Source organism: Oncorhynchus mykiss, chromosome 11 (genome assembly GCF_013265735.2).
Source record: "Oncorhynchus mykiss isolate Arlee chromosome 11, USDA_OmykA_1.1, whole genome shotgun sequence".
NCBI classification, from domain to species: domain Eukaryota; kingdom Metazoa; phylum Chordata; class Actinopteri; order Salmoniformes; family Salmonidae; genus Oncorhynchus; species Oncorhynchus mykiss.
Window position 1 is genome coordinate 75,291,586 of NC_048575.1, and position 16,777 is coordinate 75,308,362.

The 16,777-nt window shown below is 43.0% G+C and overlaps 2 protein-coding genes across 2 annotated transcripts in view; one reads left to right on the forward strand and one right to left on the reverse strand.

The window, feature by feature from the left end:
* LOC110536389 (heat shock protein beta-8) overlaps positions 1-2,465 on the forward strand; it is an 11,495-nt gene extending 9,030 nt beyond the window's left edge. Inside the window, exon 3 of the mRNA XM_021622152.2 lies at positions 1,095-2,465. Within this exon, the coding sequence (XP_021477827.1) occupies positions 1,095-1,275 (181 nt within the window). The 3' untranslated portion in view covers positions 1,276-2,465. The remainder of the gene's footprint in view (positions 1-1,094) is intronic.
* Positions 2,466-10,951: 8,486 nt separating this feature from the next.
* Positions 10,952-14,620, reverse strand: LOC110536388 (heat shock protein 67B1). The gene is made up of 4 exons (XM_021622150.2): positions 14,026-14,620; positions 12,796-12,859; positions 12,297-12,417; positions 10,952-12,017 (listed from the first exon to the last, which is right to left on the reverse strand). The coding sequence occupies exons 1-4, from the start codon at positions 14,480-14,482 to the stop codon at positions 11,373-11,375; spliced, it is 1,287 nt and encodes a 428-aa protein (XP_021477825.2). The 5' UTR covers positions 14,483-14,620; the 3' UTR covers positions 10,952-11,372.
* Between the last annotated feature and the right edge of the window lie 2,157 nt (positions 14,621-16,777).

The following is a 16,777-nucleotide window of genomic DNA, read 5'->3' on the forward strand; positions in this document are numbered from 1 at the left end:
TTCTCTCTCTCTCTTTCACACTCTCTCTCTTTCTCTCACTCTAACTAAATAAATGTATCCCTCCCTCTCTCTAAACTCTCTGTCTCTCTCTCTCTCTCGCTCTACACTCTGTCTCTTCCTCGTTCTCTCGTTCTCTCTCCCTCTCTTTCCTTTAGAATTCTCTTAAACATTTTCACAGAAGGTAACAATATCTCACTGAATCTCTCTTGCTCTATTTCTCTCTCTCTTTCTCATTTCCCTCTTTCTTTCTTTCTCTCTCTCTCTTTCCCTCTCTCACTACACATTTATGAGGAAGCCATTTATGCTAATCTAGTCATATAAAGTATGTATTATATTTTCAGTACAAAAACCGTGGAGGAAAATGGAGAAAGAAAAACTTGAAATTGTCTGCTACCCGTTCACCTGGCTGTTGGGATGAGCTGGTTAGAAAAGTATGTAGATGGAAATTGCAGGTGATAATAAACTTTGCATCAGGCAGCCATTTTATGTATAATTGGAATCTTTATTTCTCAGTCCTGCGCCTGGAGCGAGTCCGTCTCATTTCTCCTTCTTCTTCTTTATTATTCTCTCCCTCATGGCGCCACAAAGATGATGGCAGCCAGAACATTTTAATGAAAACCTGGAGAATACATTTACATTTATCTCTGGGGTGTGAGATTACGCATTCGGAATGAGCGAAGGCCAAAGAGGGAGAGAAAAAAATAGTTTTCAACAACAATTTCATCTGCAGCCAAGGTTTCTCCTCACGGACAGTTTTACACCCTCTGTTTATAACTGATAGTGTTAAATCCTCTGTTTATAACTGGAGGCTGTTATGAGACAGTGTTAAATCCTCTGTATATAACTGGAGGCTGTCGACAAGATGTCAATCAAATCTGTGTCTTGGCACCGAACGGTATTTGCCGTACTGCTGTGGTGAGGTTCATGTTTTTAAGATGTCCAAGCACAGGGGTGTACACTTCATTTTTTTTTTGCTCTTTCTCTCACACCTGTTCTCTCTGTTGTTATAGTTACCAACCTTTTCAAGACCCTCAAGCTTAAACGTCTATGTACGAGTCTCTCACATGTGTTCTCTCTTTCTCTCTCATTCCCAGGATTCCAACCGACGTTGACCCTGTGACGGTCTTCGCCTCCTTGTCGCCAGAGGGGGTGTTGATCATCGAGGCGCGGCAGAGCCCTCCATACTACCTCTTCAGTAACGAAGGTCCCCAGGGAGAGATGGAGGAGGCCAGCCAGAGCCAAGAGGCCAGGCCCCAGGAGGCCGCCATGGTCTAGGACGAAGCCCAGGACCGAGCTCTCTTCCCTGGGGGGACACAGGCTCACCCCGGGCCCCCCATTCGGGGCAACCATGACGTACAGAGCCACAATTGACCCAAAAATCTTTTTTTTTAAATTATTGGCACTAATGCAACTCCATAATTGAGCATCCAGCAGAGTAGAGGAAGAGCTAACATGTTCAAAGTCTTGGAGACCCTCAGCATATGTTGTAGCATCCTACATCACTCTATTCCCTTTGTAGACTACTTCTGACCCCTATATAGGGAATAGGGTGCCAAAGAAACACCCTGATTTTCATTTTGAGTGTAAAGTAATCTCTCAATCATCTCCCTAAAAATATATATTTTTGTGTATCTCTTGGTAGCCATGCTGCTTGGTTCTCGCACCAATTTAATTACAAGTCACAAACTAAATCAATCCCACTGTCTCACAGTAGCATTGCTACACTATACTGGTACAGCGTGGTATCCATTCTATGCCGTCCCAGGTATATGCAGTGCTGACCTGACCTGTTTAGATACAGACAGAGGCTGGCTCAAGGCTGGGAGCCCCGTCTACCTGGGTCGGTCCGTAATGTCATGTCTCCCTTCAGTATTTCACACGTTATCTGACAGATATGCATCATGCAATGTCTTTTAAGTGTAATTGATCCGTTGTCAATCATATTATGTTGAATGGGTAAATTAAAGAAGCTCATTGAAATTCATAAGGAAGTCGTACAATATGACTGAGTGGGAAGAGTCTCATAGTCTCATTATCGTTATAGTGTGTTATAGTGTGGGTTGGTATTGTATTATACCCCAATGTAGGTGACTGACTGTAAATAAATTGCACTGTAGCTTACCTACCATATATACCGATCTGGTCTATTCAAGTGCCGTAATTGCCCTAACTAGAGGTCTTACAAAATTATGTTCTTTGCATTTTTTTATTTGTACATGTGATAATGATGTTGTGTTGGTTCTTGGTACAAAGGTAATACACTTTTTGCCAGACTTCTCCCATCCCTCTCTCCTCACCTCCCTCCTCCTCCTACACTCTCTCTCCCATCCCTCCCTCCTCTCTGCCCTCCCTACTCCCACCCCCCACTCTCTCTCTCCCATCCCTCCCTCCTCTTCTTCTCCCTCTCGTCCCTCTTCTTGATATCTTTGTATTTGTTTATGCAATAAAACCTCCCATAAATCCCAGTGTTTGTTCACATCTGTGTGTTTTGTTCTGTGGATTTGTGCCATGTAATGTTTAGGCCAGAGTCCAAGATGTCCATCTGACAGTGCCCAACAACAGTAATTGGGTAACATATCAGTGCATTTGGAAAGTATTCAGACCCCTTGACTTTTTCTACATATTGTTACTTTACAGCCTGATTATAACATTGATTACATAGTTTTTTTCTTCTCAATCTACACACACCCCATAATGACAAAACAAAAACGGGTTTAGATTTTTTTGCAATCGTATTAAAAATAAAAATCTGAAATGTCACATTTACATAAGTATTCAGACCCTTTACTCAGTACTATGTTGAAGCACATTTAGCAGCAATTACAGCCTTGAGTCTTCTTGGGTACGACGCTACAAGCTTGGCACACCTGTACTTGGGGAGTTTCACCCATTCTTCTCTGCAGATCCTCTCAAACTTTTGTCAGGTTGGATGGGGAGCGTCGCTGCACAGCTATTTTCAGGTCTCCAGAGATCTTTCAGAGGGTCACAGGCTCTGTCTGGGCCACTCAAGGTCATTCACAGACTTGTCCCTAAGCTCCTCTTGCGTTGTCTTGGCCGTGTGCTCAGGGTTGTTGTCCTGTTCGAAGGTGAACCTTCGCCCCAGTCTGAGGCCCTGAGTGCTCTGGAGCAGGTTATCATCAAGGATCTCTCTGTACTTTGCTCCATTCATCTTTCCTTCCATACTGACTAGTCTCCCAGTACGTGCCGGTGAAAAACATCCCGACATGATGCCGCCACCACCATGCTTCACTGTAGGGATGGTGCCAGGTTTCCTCCACACGGGAGGCTTGGCGTTCAGGCCAAAAAGTTCACTCTTGGTTTCATCAGACCAGAGAATCTTACTTCTCATGCTCTGAGAGTCCTTTAGGTGCCATTTGGAAAACTGCAAGCGGGCTGCCATGTGCCTTTTACAGAGAAGTGGCTTCCATTTGGCCACTCTACCATAAAAGCCTGATTGGTGGGGTGCTGCAGAGAAGGTTGTCCTTCTGGAAGGCCCCATCTCCACAGAGGAACTCTGGAGCTCTGTCAGAGTGACCATCGTGTTCATGGTCACCTCCCTGACCAAGGCCCTTCTCCCCCGTTTGCTCAGTTTGGCCGAGCGGCCAGCTCTAGGAAGAGTCTTGGTGGTTCCAACTTCCTCCATTTAAGAATAATTGAGGCAACTGTGTTCTTGGGGACCTTCAATGCTGCAGAAATGTTTTGGTACCCTTCCCCAGATCTTTGCCTCGCCACAATCTTGTCTCGGAGCTCTACAGACACGTTCTTTGACCTCGTGGCTTGGTTGTTGCTCTGACATGCACTGTCAACTGTGGGACCTTATATAGACAGATGTGTTCGTTTCCAAATAATTTTGGAATAATTTAAATCAAGTTGCAGAAACAGGATGATCAATAGAAACAGGATGATCAATAGAAACAGGGTGATCAATAGAAACAGGGTGATCAATAAAAACAGGATGGTCAATAGAAACAGGGTGATCAATAGAAACAGGGTGATCAATAGAAACAGGGTGATCAATAGAAACAGGATGGTCAATAGAAACAGGGTGATCAATAGAAACAAGATGATCAATAGAAACAGGATGATCAATAGAAACAGGATGATCAATAGAAACAGGGTGATCAATAGAAACAGGGTGATCAATAGAAACAGGGTGATCAATAGAAACAGGATGGTCAATAGAAACAGGGTGATCAATAGAAACAGGGTGATCAATAGAAGCAGGGTGATCAATAGAAACAGGGTGATCAATAGAAACAGGGTGATCAATAGAAACAGGGTGATCAATAGAAACAGGGTGATCAATAGAAACAGGGTAATCAATAGAAACAGGGTGATCAATAGAAACAGGGTGATCAATAGAAACAGGATGGTCAATAGAAACAGGGTGATCAATAGAAACAGGGTGATCAATAGAAACAGGGTGATCAATAGAAACAGGGTGATCAATAGAAACAGGGTGATCAATAGAAACAGGGTGATCAATAGAAACAGGGTAATCAATAGAAACAGGGTGATCAATAGAAACAGGATGATCAATAGAAACAGGGTGATCAATAGAAACAGGATGATCAATAGAAACAGGATGATCAATAGAAACAGGATGATCAATAGAAACAGGGTGCTCAATAGAAACAGGGTGATCAATTGAAACAGGGTGATCAATAGAAACAGGATGATCAATAGAAACAGGGTGATCAATAGAAACAGGGTGATCAATAGAAACAGGGTGATCAATAGAAACAGGGTGATTAATAGAAACAGGGTGATCAATAGAAACAGGGTGATCAATAGAAACAGGATGGTCAATAGAAACAGGGTGATCAATAGAAACAGGGTGATCAATAGAAACAGGGTGATCAATAGAAACAGGGTGATCAATAGAAACAGGGTGATCAATAGAAACAGGGTAATCAATAGAAACAGGGTGATCAATAGAAACAGGATGATCAATAGAAACAGGGTGATCAATAGAAACAGGATGATCAATAGAAACAGGATGATCAATAGAAACAGGATGATCAATAGAAACAGGGTGCTCAATAGAAACAGGGTGATCAATTGAAACAGGGTGATCAATAGAAACAGGATGATCAATAGAAACAGGGTGATCAATAGAAACAGGGTGATCAATAGAAACAGGGTGATCAATAGAAACAGGATGATCAATAGAAACAGGGTAATCAATAGAAACAGGGTGATCAATAGAAACAGGATAATCAATAGAAACAGGGTGATCAATAGAAACAGGATGATCAATAGAAACAGGATGATCAATAGAAACAGGGTGATCAATAGAAACAGGGTGATCAATAGAAACAGGGTGATCAATAGAAACAGGATGGTCAATAGAAACAGGGTGATCAATAGAAACAGGGTGATCAATAGAAACAGGGTGATCAATAGAAACAGGGTGATCAATAGAAAGGGTGATCAATAGAAACAGGGTGATCAATAGAAACAGGGTGATCAATTGAAACAGGATGATCAATAGAAACAGGGTGATCAATAGAAACAGGGTGATCAATAGAAACAGGGTGATCAATAGAAACAGGGTGATCAATAGAAACAGGATGATCAATAGAAACAGGGTGATCAATAGAAACAGGGTGATCAATAGAAACAGGGTAATCAATAGAAACAGGGTGATCAATAGAAACAGGATGATCAATAGAAACAGGGTGATCAATAGAAACAGGATGATCAATAGAAACAGGATGATCAATAGAAACAGGGTGATCAATAGAAACAGGATGATCAATAGAAACAGGATGTTCAATAGAAGCAGGATGAACAATAGAAACAGGGTGATCAATAGAAACAGGGTGATCAATTGAAACAGGGTGATCAATAGAAACAGGATGGTCAATAGAAACAGGGTGATCAATAGAAACAGGGTGATCAATAGAAGCAGGGTGATCAATAGAAAGGGTGATCAATAGAAACAGGGTGATCAATAGAAACAGGGTGATCAATAGAAACAGGGTGATCAATAGAAACAGGGTGATCAATAGAAACAGGGTGATCAATAGAAACAGGGTAATCAATAGAAACAGGGTGATCAATAGAAACAGGATGATCAATAGAAACAGGGTTCTCAATAGAAACAGGGTGATCAATTGAAACAGGGTGATCAATAGAAACAGGATGATCAATAGAAACAGGGTGATCAATAGAAACAGGGTGATCAATAGAAACAGGGTGATCAATAGAAACAGGATGATCAATAGAAACAGGGTAATCAATAGAAACAGGGTGATCAATAGAAACAGGATAATCAATAGAAACAGGGTGATCAATAGAAACAGGATGATCAATAGAAACAGGATGATCAATAGAAACAGGGTGATCAATAGAAACAGGGTGATCAATAGAAACAGGGTGATCAATAGAAACAGGATGGTCAATAGAAACAGGGTGATCAATAGAAACAGGGTGATCAATAGAAACAGGGTGATCAATAGAAACAGGGTAATCAATAGAAAGGGTGATCAATAGAAACAGGGTGATCAATAGAAACAGGGTGATCAATTGAAACAGGATGATCAATAGAAACAGGGTGATCAATAGAAACAGGGTGATCAATAGAAACAGGGTGATCAATAGAAACAGGGTGATCAATAGAAACAGGGTGATCAATAGAAACAGGATGATCAATAGAAACAGGGTGATCAATAGAAACAGGGTGATCAATAGAAACAGGGTAATCAATAGAAAGGGTGATCAATAGAAACAGGATGATCAATAGAAACAGGGTGATCAATAGAAACAGGATGATCAATAGAAACAGGATGATCAATAGAAACAGGGTGATCAATAGAAACAGGATGATCAATAGAAACAGGATGGTCAATAGAAGCAGGATGATCAATAGAAACAGGGTGATCAATAGAAACAGGGTGATCAATTGAAACAGGGTGATCAATAGAAACAGGATGATCAATAGAAACAGGGTGATCAATAGAAACAGGATGATCAATAGAAACAGGGTGATCAATAGAAACAGGGTGATCAATAGAAACAGGATGATCAATAGAAACAGGATGATCAATAGAAACAGGATGATCAATAGAAACAGGGTGATCAATAGAAACAGGATGATCAATAGAAACAGGATGATCAATAGAAACAGGGTGATCAATAGAAACAGGATGATCAATAGAAACAGGATGATCAATAGAAACAGGATGATCAATAGAAACAGGGTGATCAATAGAAACAGGGTGATCAATAGAAACAGGATGATCAATAGAAACAGGGTGATCAATAGAAACAGGATGATCAATAGAAACAGGGTGATCAATAGAAACAGGGTGATCAATAGAAACAGGATGATCAATAGAAACAGGGTGATCAATAGAAACAGGGTGATCAATAGAAACAGGATGATCAATAGAAACAGGATGATCAATAGAAACAGGATGATCAATAGAAACAGGGTGATCAATAGAAACAGGATGATCAATAGAAACAGGATGATCAATAGAAACAGGGTGATCAATAGAAACAGGATGGTCAATAGAAACAGGATGATCAATAGAAACAGGATGATCAATAGAAACAGGGTGATCAATAGAAACAGGGTGATCAATAGAAACAGGATGATCAATAGAAACAGGGTGATCAATAGAAACAGGATGATCAATAGAAACAGGGTGATCAATAGAAACAGGGTGATCAATAGAAACAGGATGATCAATAGAAACAGGGTGATCAATAGAAACAGGGTGATCAATAGAAACAGGGTGATCAATAGAAACAGGATGATCAATAGAAACAGGGTGATCAATAGAAACAGGATGATCAATAGAAACAGGGTGATCAATAGAAACAGGGTGATCAATAGAAACAGGATGATCAATAGAAACAGGGTGATCAATAGAAACAGGGTGATCAATAGAAACAGGATGATCAATAGAAACAGGGTGATCAATAGAAACAGGGTGATCAATAGAAACAGGGTGATCAATAGAAACAGGATGGTCAATAGAAACAGGATGATCAATAGAAACAGGGTGATCAATAGAAACAGGGTGATCAATAGAAACAGGATGCACCTGAGCTCAAATTCGAGTCTCATATCAAAGGGTCTGAATACTTACAGTTGAAAAAAAACTCGTTTTTTCAACCTCGTCACAAATTTCATGTTAACAAACAATAGTTTTGGCAAGTCGGTTAGGACACCTACTTTGTGCATGACACAAGTAATTTTTCCAACAATTATTTACAGACAGATTATTTCACTTATAATTCACTGTATCATAATTCCAGTGGGTCTGATGTTTATACAAACTAAGTTGACTGTGCCTTTAAACGACTTGGAAAATTCCAGAAAATGATGTCATGGCTTTCGAAGCTTCTAATAGGCTAATTTACATCATTTGAGTCAATTTGAGGTGTACCTGTGGATGTATTTCAAGGCCTAACTTCAAACTCAGTGTCGCTTTGCTTGACATCATGGGAAAATCAAAGGAAATCAGCCAAGACCTCGGAAAGATAATTGTAGACATCCACAAGTCTGGTTCATCCTTGGGAGCAATTTCCAAATGCCTGAAGGTACCACATTCATCTGTACAAACAATAGTATGCAAGTATAAACACCATGGGGCCACGCAGCCGCCATACCACTCAGGAAGGAGACGCGTTCTGTCTCATAGAGATGAACGTACTTTGGTGCGACAAGTGCAAATCAATCCCAGAAAAACAGCAAAGGTGTAACGACTGTTGGTGGAAGAAGGACCAAGGTGCAGCGTGGTAAGTGTTCACATTTCTTTAATGAACTGAACACTGAATAAACAAAAACAACAAAGGGAAAACCCAAAACAGTCCTGCAAGGTGAAAAACACTAAACAGAAATTAACTACCCACAAAAACCCAGTAGGAAAAGGCTACCTAAGTATGGTTCTCAATCAGAGACAACAATACACAGCTGCCTCTGCTTGAGAACCACACCCAGCCAAACAACAAAGAAATCCAAAACATAGAAAATGAACATAGAATGCCCACCCTGGCCAGGGCGTGACAAAAGGACCTTGTGAAGATGCTGGAGGAAACGGGTACAAAAGTATCTATATCCACAGTAAAACGAGTCCTATAATCGTCATAATCTGAAAGGCCGCTCAGCAAGGAACAAGTGACAAAGATCGTACTTTTTGGAGAAATGTCCTCTGGTCTGATGAAACAGTAATAGAACTGTTTGGCCATAATGACCACAGTTATGTTTGGAGGAAAAAGGGAACACCATCCCAACTGTGAAGCATGCGGGAGGCAGCATCATGTTGTGGGGGTGCTTTGCTGCAGGAGGGACTGGTGCACTTCACAAAATAGACGGCATCATAAGGAGAGAAAATGATGTGGATATATTGAAGCAACATCTCAAGACATCAGTCAGCAAGTTAAAGCTTGGTTGCAAATGGGTCTTCCAAATGGACAATGACCCCAAGCATACTTCCAAAGTTGCGGCAAAATGGCTTAAGGACAACAAAGTCAAGATATTGGATTTGTCATCACAAAGCCCTGACCTCAATCCTATTGAAAATGTGTGGACAGAATTGAAAAAGCATGTGCTAGCCAGGAGGCCTACAAACCTGACTCAGTTACACCAGCTCTGTCAGGAGGAATGGGCCAAAATTCACCCAACTTATTGTGGGAAGCTTGTGGAAGTCTACCCGAAACATTTGACCCAAGTTAAACAATTTAAAGGCAATGCTACCAAATACTAATTGAGTGCATGTAAATTTCTGACCCACTGGGAATGTGATGAAAGAAATAAAAGATTATATAAATCATTCTATCTACTATTATTCTGACATTTCACATTCTTATAATAAAGTGGTGATCCTAATTGACCTAAAACAGGGAATTTTTTACTCGGATTAAATGTCAGGAATTGTGAAAAACTGAGTTTAAATGTATTTGGCTAAGGTGTATGTAAACTTCCGACTTGCATTTTTCTTTTAATGCATTTCTGAAAACCTGTTTCAACTTTGTCATTATGGGGTATTGTGATGTCATTATGGGGTATTGTGATGTCATTATGGGGTATTGTGATGTCATTATGGGGTATTGTGTGTAGACTGCTGAGGATCAACATTTATTTAATCCATTTTAGAATAAGGCTGTAACGTAACAAAATTTGGAAAAAGTAAAATGGTCTAAATCATTTCCGAATGCACTGTATTGGTGTGTGTTTCAAATGGCACCCTTTCCCTTTATAATGAACCAATCACGGTCCATAGGGCTCTGGTCAAACGTTGTGCACTATACATGAAGTCTATAGGGTTACATTTGGGATGCAACCCAAGGATGAATACAGGGGAGTTTGTCACTGCAAAGGGTGAGGGGCAATAAGAGGGCATTACTAGATTAGTTATTTCACTTCAGGGTGAACAATTGGAGGATTATGTCGCTTGCTGTGTCACACAAATTAGTGTTGTATTCAGATTAAGGTGTTTTGAAGGCACAGTGTTAGAATTCAAATTTTGGGGATGTCCTGAGAATAGGCTTCTAGTTATCGCTAGAATTCATTCTGATTCTGTCAACAAATATGTTTTATCCTCCTATTTTACTGAGTGGAGCTAAAACCCTTCCATTGTGATGTTTTATTGTAGCTATGATCAAAACCATGGTCGTCTCCTTGGCCAAGTTGCTCATCCTGAACTGACACATGTACTGTAAAACCCAGCTGTGCAAACATACTGTATGATGTTTGTCTACTCCTTTAAATGCATTATAATTAATGAATCTTCATTATCTCAACGGTAACTGTATGCATGTGATTATCAACTAGAAAAGGTTATTTTTTTTAGGTGGCTTTGTCAATATGATCACACAAGGAATACCAAAACATGTGGAATATTGATGGTAAGTCGCTCTGGAAAAGAGTGTATGCTAAATGACTAAAATGTAAATGTAAATGTAAATGATTGTAACAAAATGAACGACAACAGGATGAGCATTAGCTTTTTCATTTGCTATTGGTTTATTGGAGCTCCAAACAGTGCATGGTCACAGTGACAGTGTGTGGTTCTTCACTCACACGCACTTTGATAGAATCAGGGTTATTATGTAAGCTTTTGCTGCTAGCTGGTGAAGAAGTAGCCCGGTCCCAGATCTGATTGTGCTGTCTTGCCAATTCTTATGGTCATTGTCTACAATTGGTTGAACAAACAGATCTGGGACCGGGCTATTCCTAAAGAGGAAGTCTGCAGAATGCAGGCGCTTGGGATGGATGTTTTGAATCTTAGCAAATTCCTTATGAAATTACAGCCATGTCTCTCTCTCTCTCTCAGTCACGTCTCACCCCCCTCGCTCTCTCTCTCTCTCTCTCTCTCTCTCTCTCTCTCTCTCGCTCTCTCTCTCTCTCTCTCTCTCTACTTGGTGTATGCCTGTTGCTCCATATCAGGGTGCTCTGGAACCTCCAGCTCCTGAGAGTGGTGGGCCCCCTCCTCTGATGGACTCATGCCTGGCTCGTGCTCCTCAGGTTGGGGCGGGGCCTCGGCTGCCTCCACTGAGCCCTCCGAGTGCTGGGGCTCTTCGTCATGGTCTTGGGCTGGGTCTGTTTCGTGTTCCCCGCGGTCGGACGTGACTGTGTCTGGGGAGTCAGGGGCATCAAGGTGCTCAAAGGGCTCTGTGGGATCTGGAAGCCCTTCTCCCTCTTTTCCCTCTTTATCTGCATGCTCTCGGGGGTCTGTCTCCATCTCTCCAGCTGGCTTAGTGTGTGTCTCCCCCTCCTCTGCTCCTCCTCTCCCTTCCTCGTGGCTCTTTGGCCCAGCTGTGGTGCTGTCTGGCTGAGCCTCTTCTCCAGGGACCTCCTGTGCTAACTTGTCCCCATCCTTGGGTGCCTCTGTGGGGAGCATGGTGCCAGGCTCTGCGGGAGTGAAGTCAGGCGCCTCCAGGGTTACAGGGGCCACAGAAGGGGCAGATGGAGAAGGCTGGGAGTCTGTGTCAGCTACGGTAGTCTCCTCTGGCTTAGCTCCACCCTCCTCTCCCTCTTCTCTTATGGTCTCCTTCTCCACCTTCGTAGTGTGACAAGCAGCAGTAAAGAAAATACAGGAAGAACACACATTAGAATTAAAGGTCATTTGTGTTCTAACTTTGCCCTTCTAATGTACATGACAGAAAATAATAAACAGGACATGACATGGACATGGACAGATTACCAGGAAAACTAGGAAATACCAACGCTTCCTACTTCCTATGCTATACTTTCTTTTCAGTGTCCAAGGCCAGGACGTGATGTAAACAATGAGTATCACATATACAGTTGAGGTGTTATGAGTTTCACCCCTTGTTACCTGAATGGGAATGATGATGTCATCGGGGATGCTGGGATCAGGAAGTGAAGCCTCTACAGTCAGAATTCCATCGCCGGACAGAGAGGATCGTATGGTATTAGAGACAATACCTATCGGGAGCCTGGGAAAGCACAACCCCCTTTTTAACATTTACACAACACAGTCAACACAGTATAGCTTTTAATCTTTTTAAATGAATATCTAAACACTTTGTTATAGCTAGCTATTTGTGTAGGTAGCTATCAAGTAAACCCAATGTTAGTAAACCCAAGTAAGTTATATGTACAAAACAGTTGTATTGTGTCATAATGCTGATAAATACAGTATCCATTCAGTTAACATGCAATTGTTATGTATATTGCTTCATGTTGGTGTAAAGGACAGTAAATTGAACTCAAAACATTTCTCCTAGCTGCATTGTATTCTACAACATCAACTGTTGAAGCTGAAAAACATTTCTCACACACCGTGTTGAAAATCGATCAGCTTGGAAACTTACATGTATCTCCTGGTGAAACGTCTAGCAACAAAACCATGCTCATCTGGTCTCTCTTCATGAGTCCCTGAGGATGAAATATCAACTATATTAGAAATATGAATAATAATAATAATATGGAGACCCACAGTGGGGCTAGACAACACTGAGACAGCAGGGTGGAGCTAGACAACACTGAGACAGCAGGGTGGAGCTAGACAACACTGAGACAGCAGGGTGGAGCTAGACAACACTGAGACAGCGGGGAGGAGCTAGACAACACTGAGACAGCAGGGTGGAGCTAGACAACACTGAGACAGCAGGGGGTTGCTAGACAACACTGAGACAGCAGGGTGTTGCTAGACAACACTGGGACAGCAGGGGGTTGCGAGACAACACTGAGACAGCAGGGGGTTGCTAGACAACACTGAGACAGCAGGGGGTTGCTAGACAACACTGAGACAGCAGGGTGGAGCTAGACAACACTGAGACAGCAGGGTGGAGCTAGGCAACACTGAGACAGCAGGGTGGAGCTAGACAACACTGAGACAGCAGGGTGTTGCTAGACAACACTGAGACAGCAGGGTGGAGCTAGACAACACTGAGACAGCAGGGTGGAGCTAGACAACACTGAGACAGCAGGGTGGAGCTAGACAACACTGAGACAGTAGGGTGGAGCTAGACAACACTGAGACAGCAGGGTGGAGTTAGGCAACACTGAGCCAGTGTGGTGGAGCTAGACAACACTGAGACAGTAGGGTGGAGCTAGACAACACTTAGACAGCAGGGTGGAGTTAGACAACACTGAGACAGTGTGGTGGAGCTAGACAACACTGAGACAGTGTGGTGGATAATAACTCAAACAAACAAACTCAATCTCGCCTTAATGGCCATGTAGTGTTATAATCTCCACCCGGCCAGAAGAGCCAGAAGAGGACTGGCCACTCCTCAGAGCCTGGTTCCTCTCTAGGTTTCTTCCTAGGTTCCTGCCTTTCTAGGGAGTTTTTCCCAGCCACTGTGCTTCTGTATCGGCAAGCTTGTTCCCTGGGTTTCTGTAAAGCACTTTGTGACGTCTGCTATTGTAAAAAGGTATTTTGATTGATTGATGGATTCAACTCAGCAACATTTTAGTTTAAATTGACTGTGTCTATGGCGCTATAACGTAACTGGGGCAATTCAGTTTAAATAGACCCAGTATCTATGCTATGTCATTACAGGAGCATTTCAATATAGTTTCAGAACAGTTAGGCCTACCTCCGATCTCCAGGAAGCCGCTGCGGGTTCTGAGAGTGATCTCTGCCGGGGAGAAGTGACTGACATCCAGGGTGATCCTCCAATTGTGCCCCTCCACCCGGACCTCCGACAGCCCCTTCAACCCTGCAGACTCTACCCTGCTCAGCTTGGGGGCTAGCTGGTGCATTGAGGAGGCCGGGGCTGGAAAGGAGGGCACCAAGAGGGGCAGAGAGGGAATGTACCCAGTCCAGGAGCTGGCTGCCAGGAGTCTATGGATGTTATCCATCCAGCTGAGGTCACGGAGGTCACCGGCCTCTAGGAATGGTGGCAGGCCGAAATCCTGGTTGGGAAGGAGGCTGCTAGGGGTGGGCTGCTGCCACCAGCTCCACAGGGGGGACCAGAAGAAGTCCCTAGAGTAGTGAGGACGTGATGGGGCCCCTGGTGCCGATGGGGCCGCTGCTTTGGTCTGCTCGGTCATGGTTCAGAAAAATGTTACAGGGTTGGAGAGAGAGAGAGAGACCCACAGCAAGTAAAAAATGCTGGAGTGCTAACTGTAACGATACAGGAGGAGAGGGTCGCAGAAGAGAAGCAACACTGTGCAGCGAAGACAGAGATGTCTCTGGGGCTCTTTATATACCCACCCTGTCTGTTTTAGCACTTCATAAGCAGTAACAGTTATCTTATGAGAGGGGAATGTGAGGGCGAGGTGATAGGTGCACCTAGGAGTCAGAGCTGTTACCTCTCTGTAGACAGGCCCAGGGGAAGGGGGCATACACAGAGTGCATAACAAATGGAAACCTATTCCCTTTATAGTGCACTCCTTTAGGGTGCTAGTCAAAAGGGCTTTGGTCAGGAGCAGTGCATTATATAGGGAATAGGGTGCCATTTGGGCAAAACCAGAAACAGAACTAATTAGATGTATTTATAACTGTGAGGGGGAAATGGCAAATAGCTGCTGGATGACTCCAGATGAGGTAGAAGAGCTGCTATACTTCTCATGTCTCAGTGTGTGTGTGTGTGTGTGTGTGTGTGTGTGTGTGTGTGTGTGCGTGCATGCGTGCGTGCGTGCGTGCGTGCGTGTGTGTGTGTATGAGGTGAGGTGAAGAAGGTGTTGTCGAGGCCCAGCCCAGGCTGTGACAGACCCGGTCAACCTTCTCACGTCCCAGTGATCTTCATTCTCTCTCTGGTAACTAGGGGTCCTCAGCTGTGTGTTGAAGGGTGTGTAATTCAGGCCCTTCTTAAATACTTCCTTCCTCCCTTGCATCGCCTCCTCATGGACTGCGCTCTTCCACCAAGACACCTGCAAGTTCCTGGACAGTTCTGGGGGGAATGGCCCTAGTCCTCACCCTATCGATCCAACAGGTCCCAGACGTGCTCAATGGGACTGAGATCCGGGACTTGCTCAATGGGACTCAGCCTATTGCAGAGAGTCTGAGCACTGTTGGAGGGACTGTGTGTTCCTGGTTTAACTCGGGCAGTTGTTGCTGCCATCCTGTACCTGTCCCGCAGGTGTGATGTTCGGATGTTCCGATCCTGTGCAGGTGTTGTTACACATGGTCTGCCACTGCGAGGACGATCAGCTGTCCATCCTGTCTCCCTGTAGCGCTGTCTTAGTCATCTCACAGTACGGACATTGCAATTTACTGCCCTGGCCACGTCTGCAGTCCTCATGCGTCCTTGCAGCATGCCTAAGGCACATTCACGCAGATGAGCCCTGGGCATCTTTCTTTTGGTGTTTTTCAGAGTCAGTAGAAAGGCCTCTTTAGTGTCCTAAGTTTTCATAACTGTGACCTTAATTGCCTACCGTCTGTAAGCTGTTAGTGTCTTAACGACCGTTCCACAGGTGCATGTTCATTAAATGTTTATGGTTCATTGAACAAGCATGAGAAACAGTGTTTAAACCCTTTACAATAAAGATCTGTGAAGCTATTTGGATTTTTATTAATTATCTCTGAAAGACAGGGTCCTGAAAAAGGGACGTTTCTTTTTTTGCTGAGTTTATTTCTCTCATGCACCAAATACAACAGGGAAATTCATACTTACCAGCATTTTCCCAACAGAGCAAGACAAATCTACAAATATGATAATAAAAAATAATAACACAGTAAAATAACAATAACGAGGCTTTATACAATGAGTACCGGCACCGAGTCAATGTGTGGGGGTAAGAAAGAGTTGAGATAATTGAGGTAATATGAACATCTAGGTGAGATAATTGAGGTAATATGAACATGTAGGTGAGATAATTGAGGTAATATGAACATCTAGGTGAGATAATTGAGGTAATATGAACATCTAGGTGAGATAATTGCGGTAATATGAACATGTAGGTGAGATAATTGAGGTAATATGAACATGTAGGTGAGATAATTGAGGTAATATGAACATGTAGGTGAGATAATTGAGGTAGATTCCATGAACACAGGATGGGATGTTACTATCCTTTGTGCAAGCATTTCCAAGAGTTAATGAACAGTGAGCCTGGTGAAATTTGGGGAGCGCATCGTCAGTAGTGTACCTTTGGTTCCTAGGGTGTTTCGGCCTTTCACACTATACACCCTCCCCAAAGGCGGCCAGCGACAGGGTGATCAATCCTACGCTTGAGTCCCGGTAATATGAACATGTAGTTGAGATAATTGATGTAATATGAACATGTAGGTGACCAGGCAATCTGGATAGATAATTAACAAAGAAGCAGCTGCGTATGACAACAGTGAAGAGTGTGAAAGTGTGTCTGTGTGAGTGTGTGTGTGGCATCAATATGAGTGTGTGT

Excerpts from the sequence above, each read along its gene's own strand:
- LOC110536388 (XM_021622150.2), bottom strand. The coding sequence starts at position 14,482 with ATGACCGAGCAGACCAAAGCAGCGGCCCCATCGGCACCAGGGGCCCCA. Across the intron at positions 12,860-14,025 it reads CGGCTTCCTGGAGATCGGAG|GGACTCATGAAGAGAGACCA; the intron begins GTAGGCCTAACT and ends TTTCATCCTCAG. Across the intron at positions 12,418-12,795 it reads CGTTTCACCAGGAGATACAT|GCTCCCGATAGGTATTGTCT; the intron begins GTAAGTTTCCAA and ends GTGCTTTCCCAG.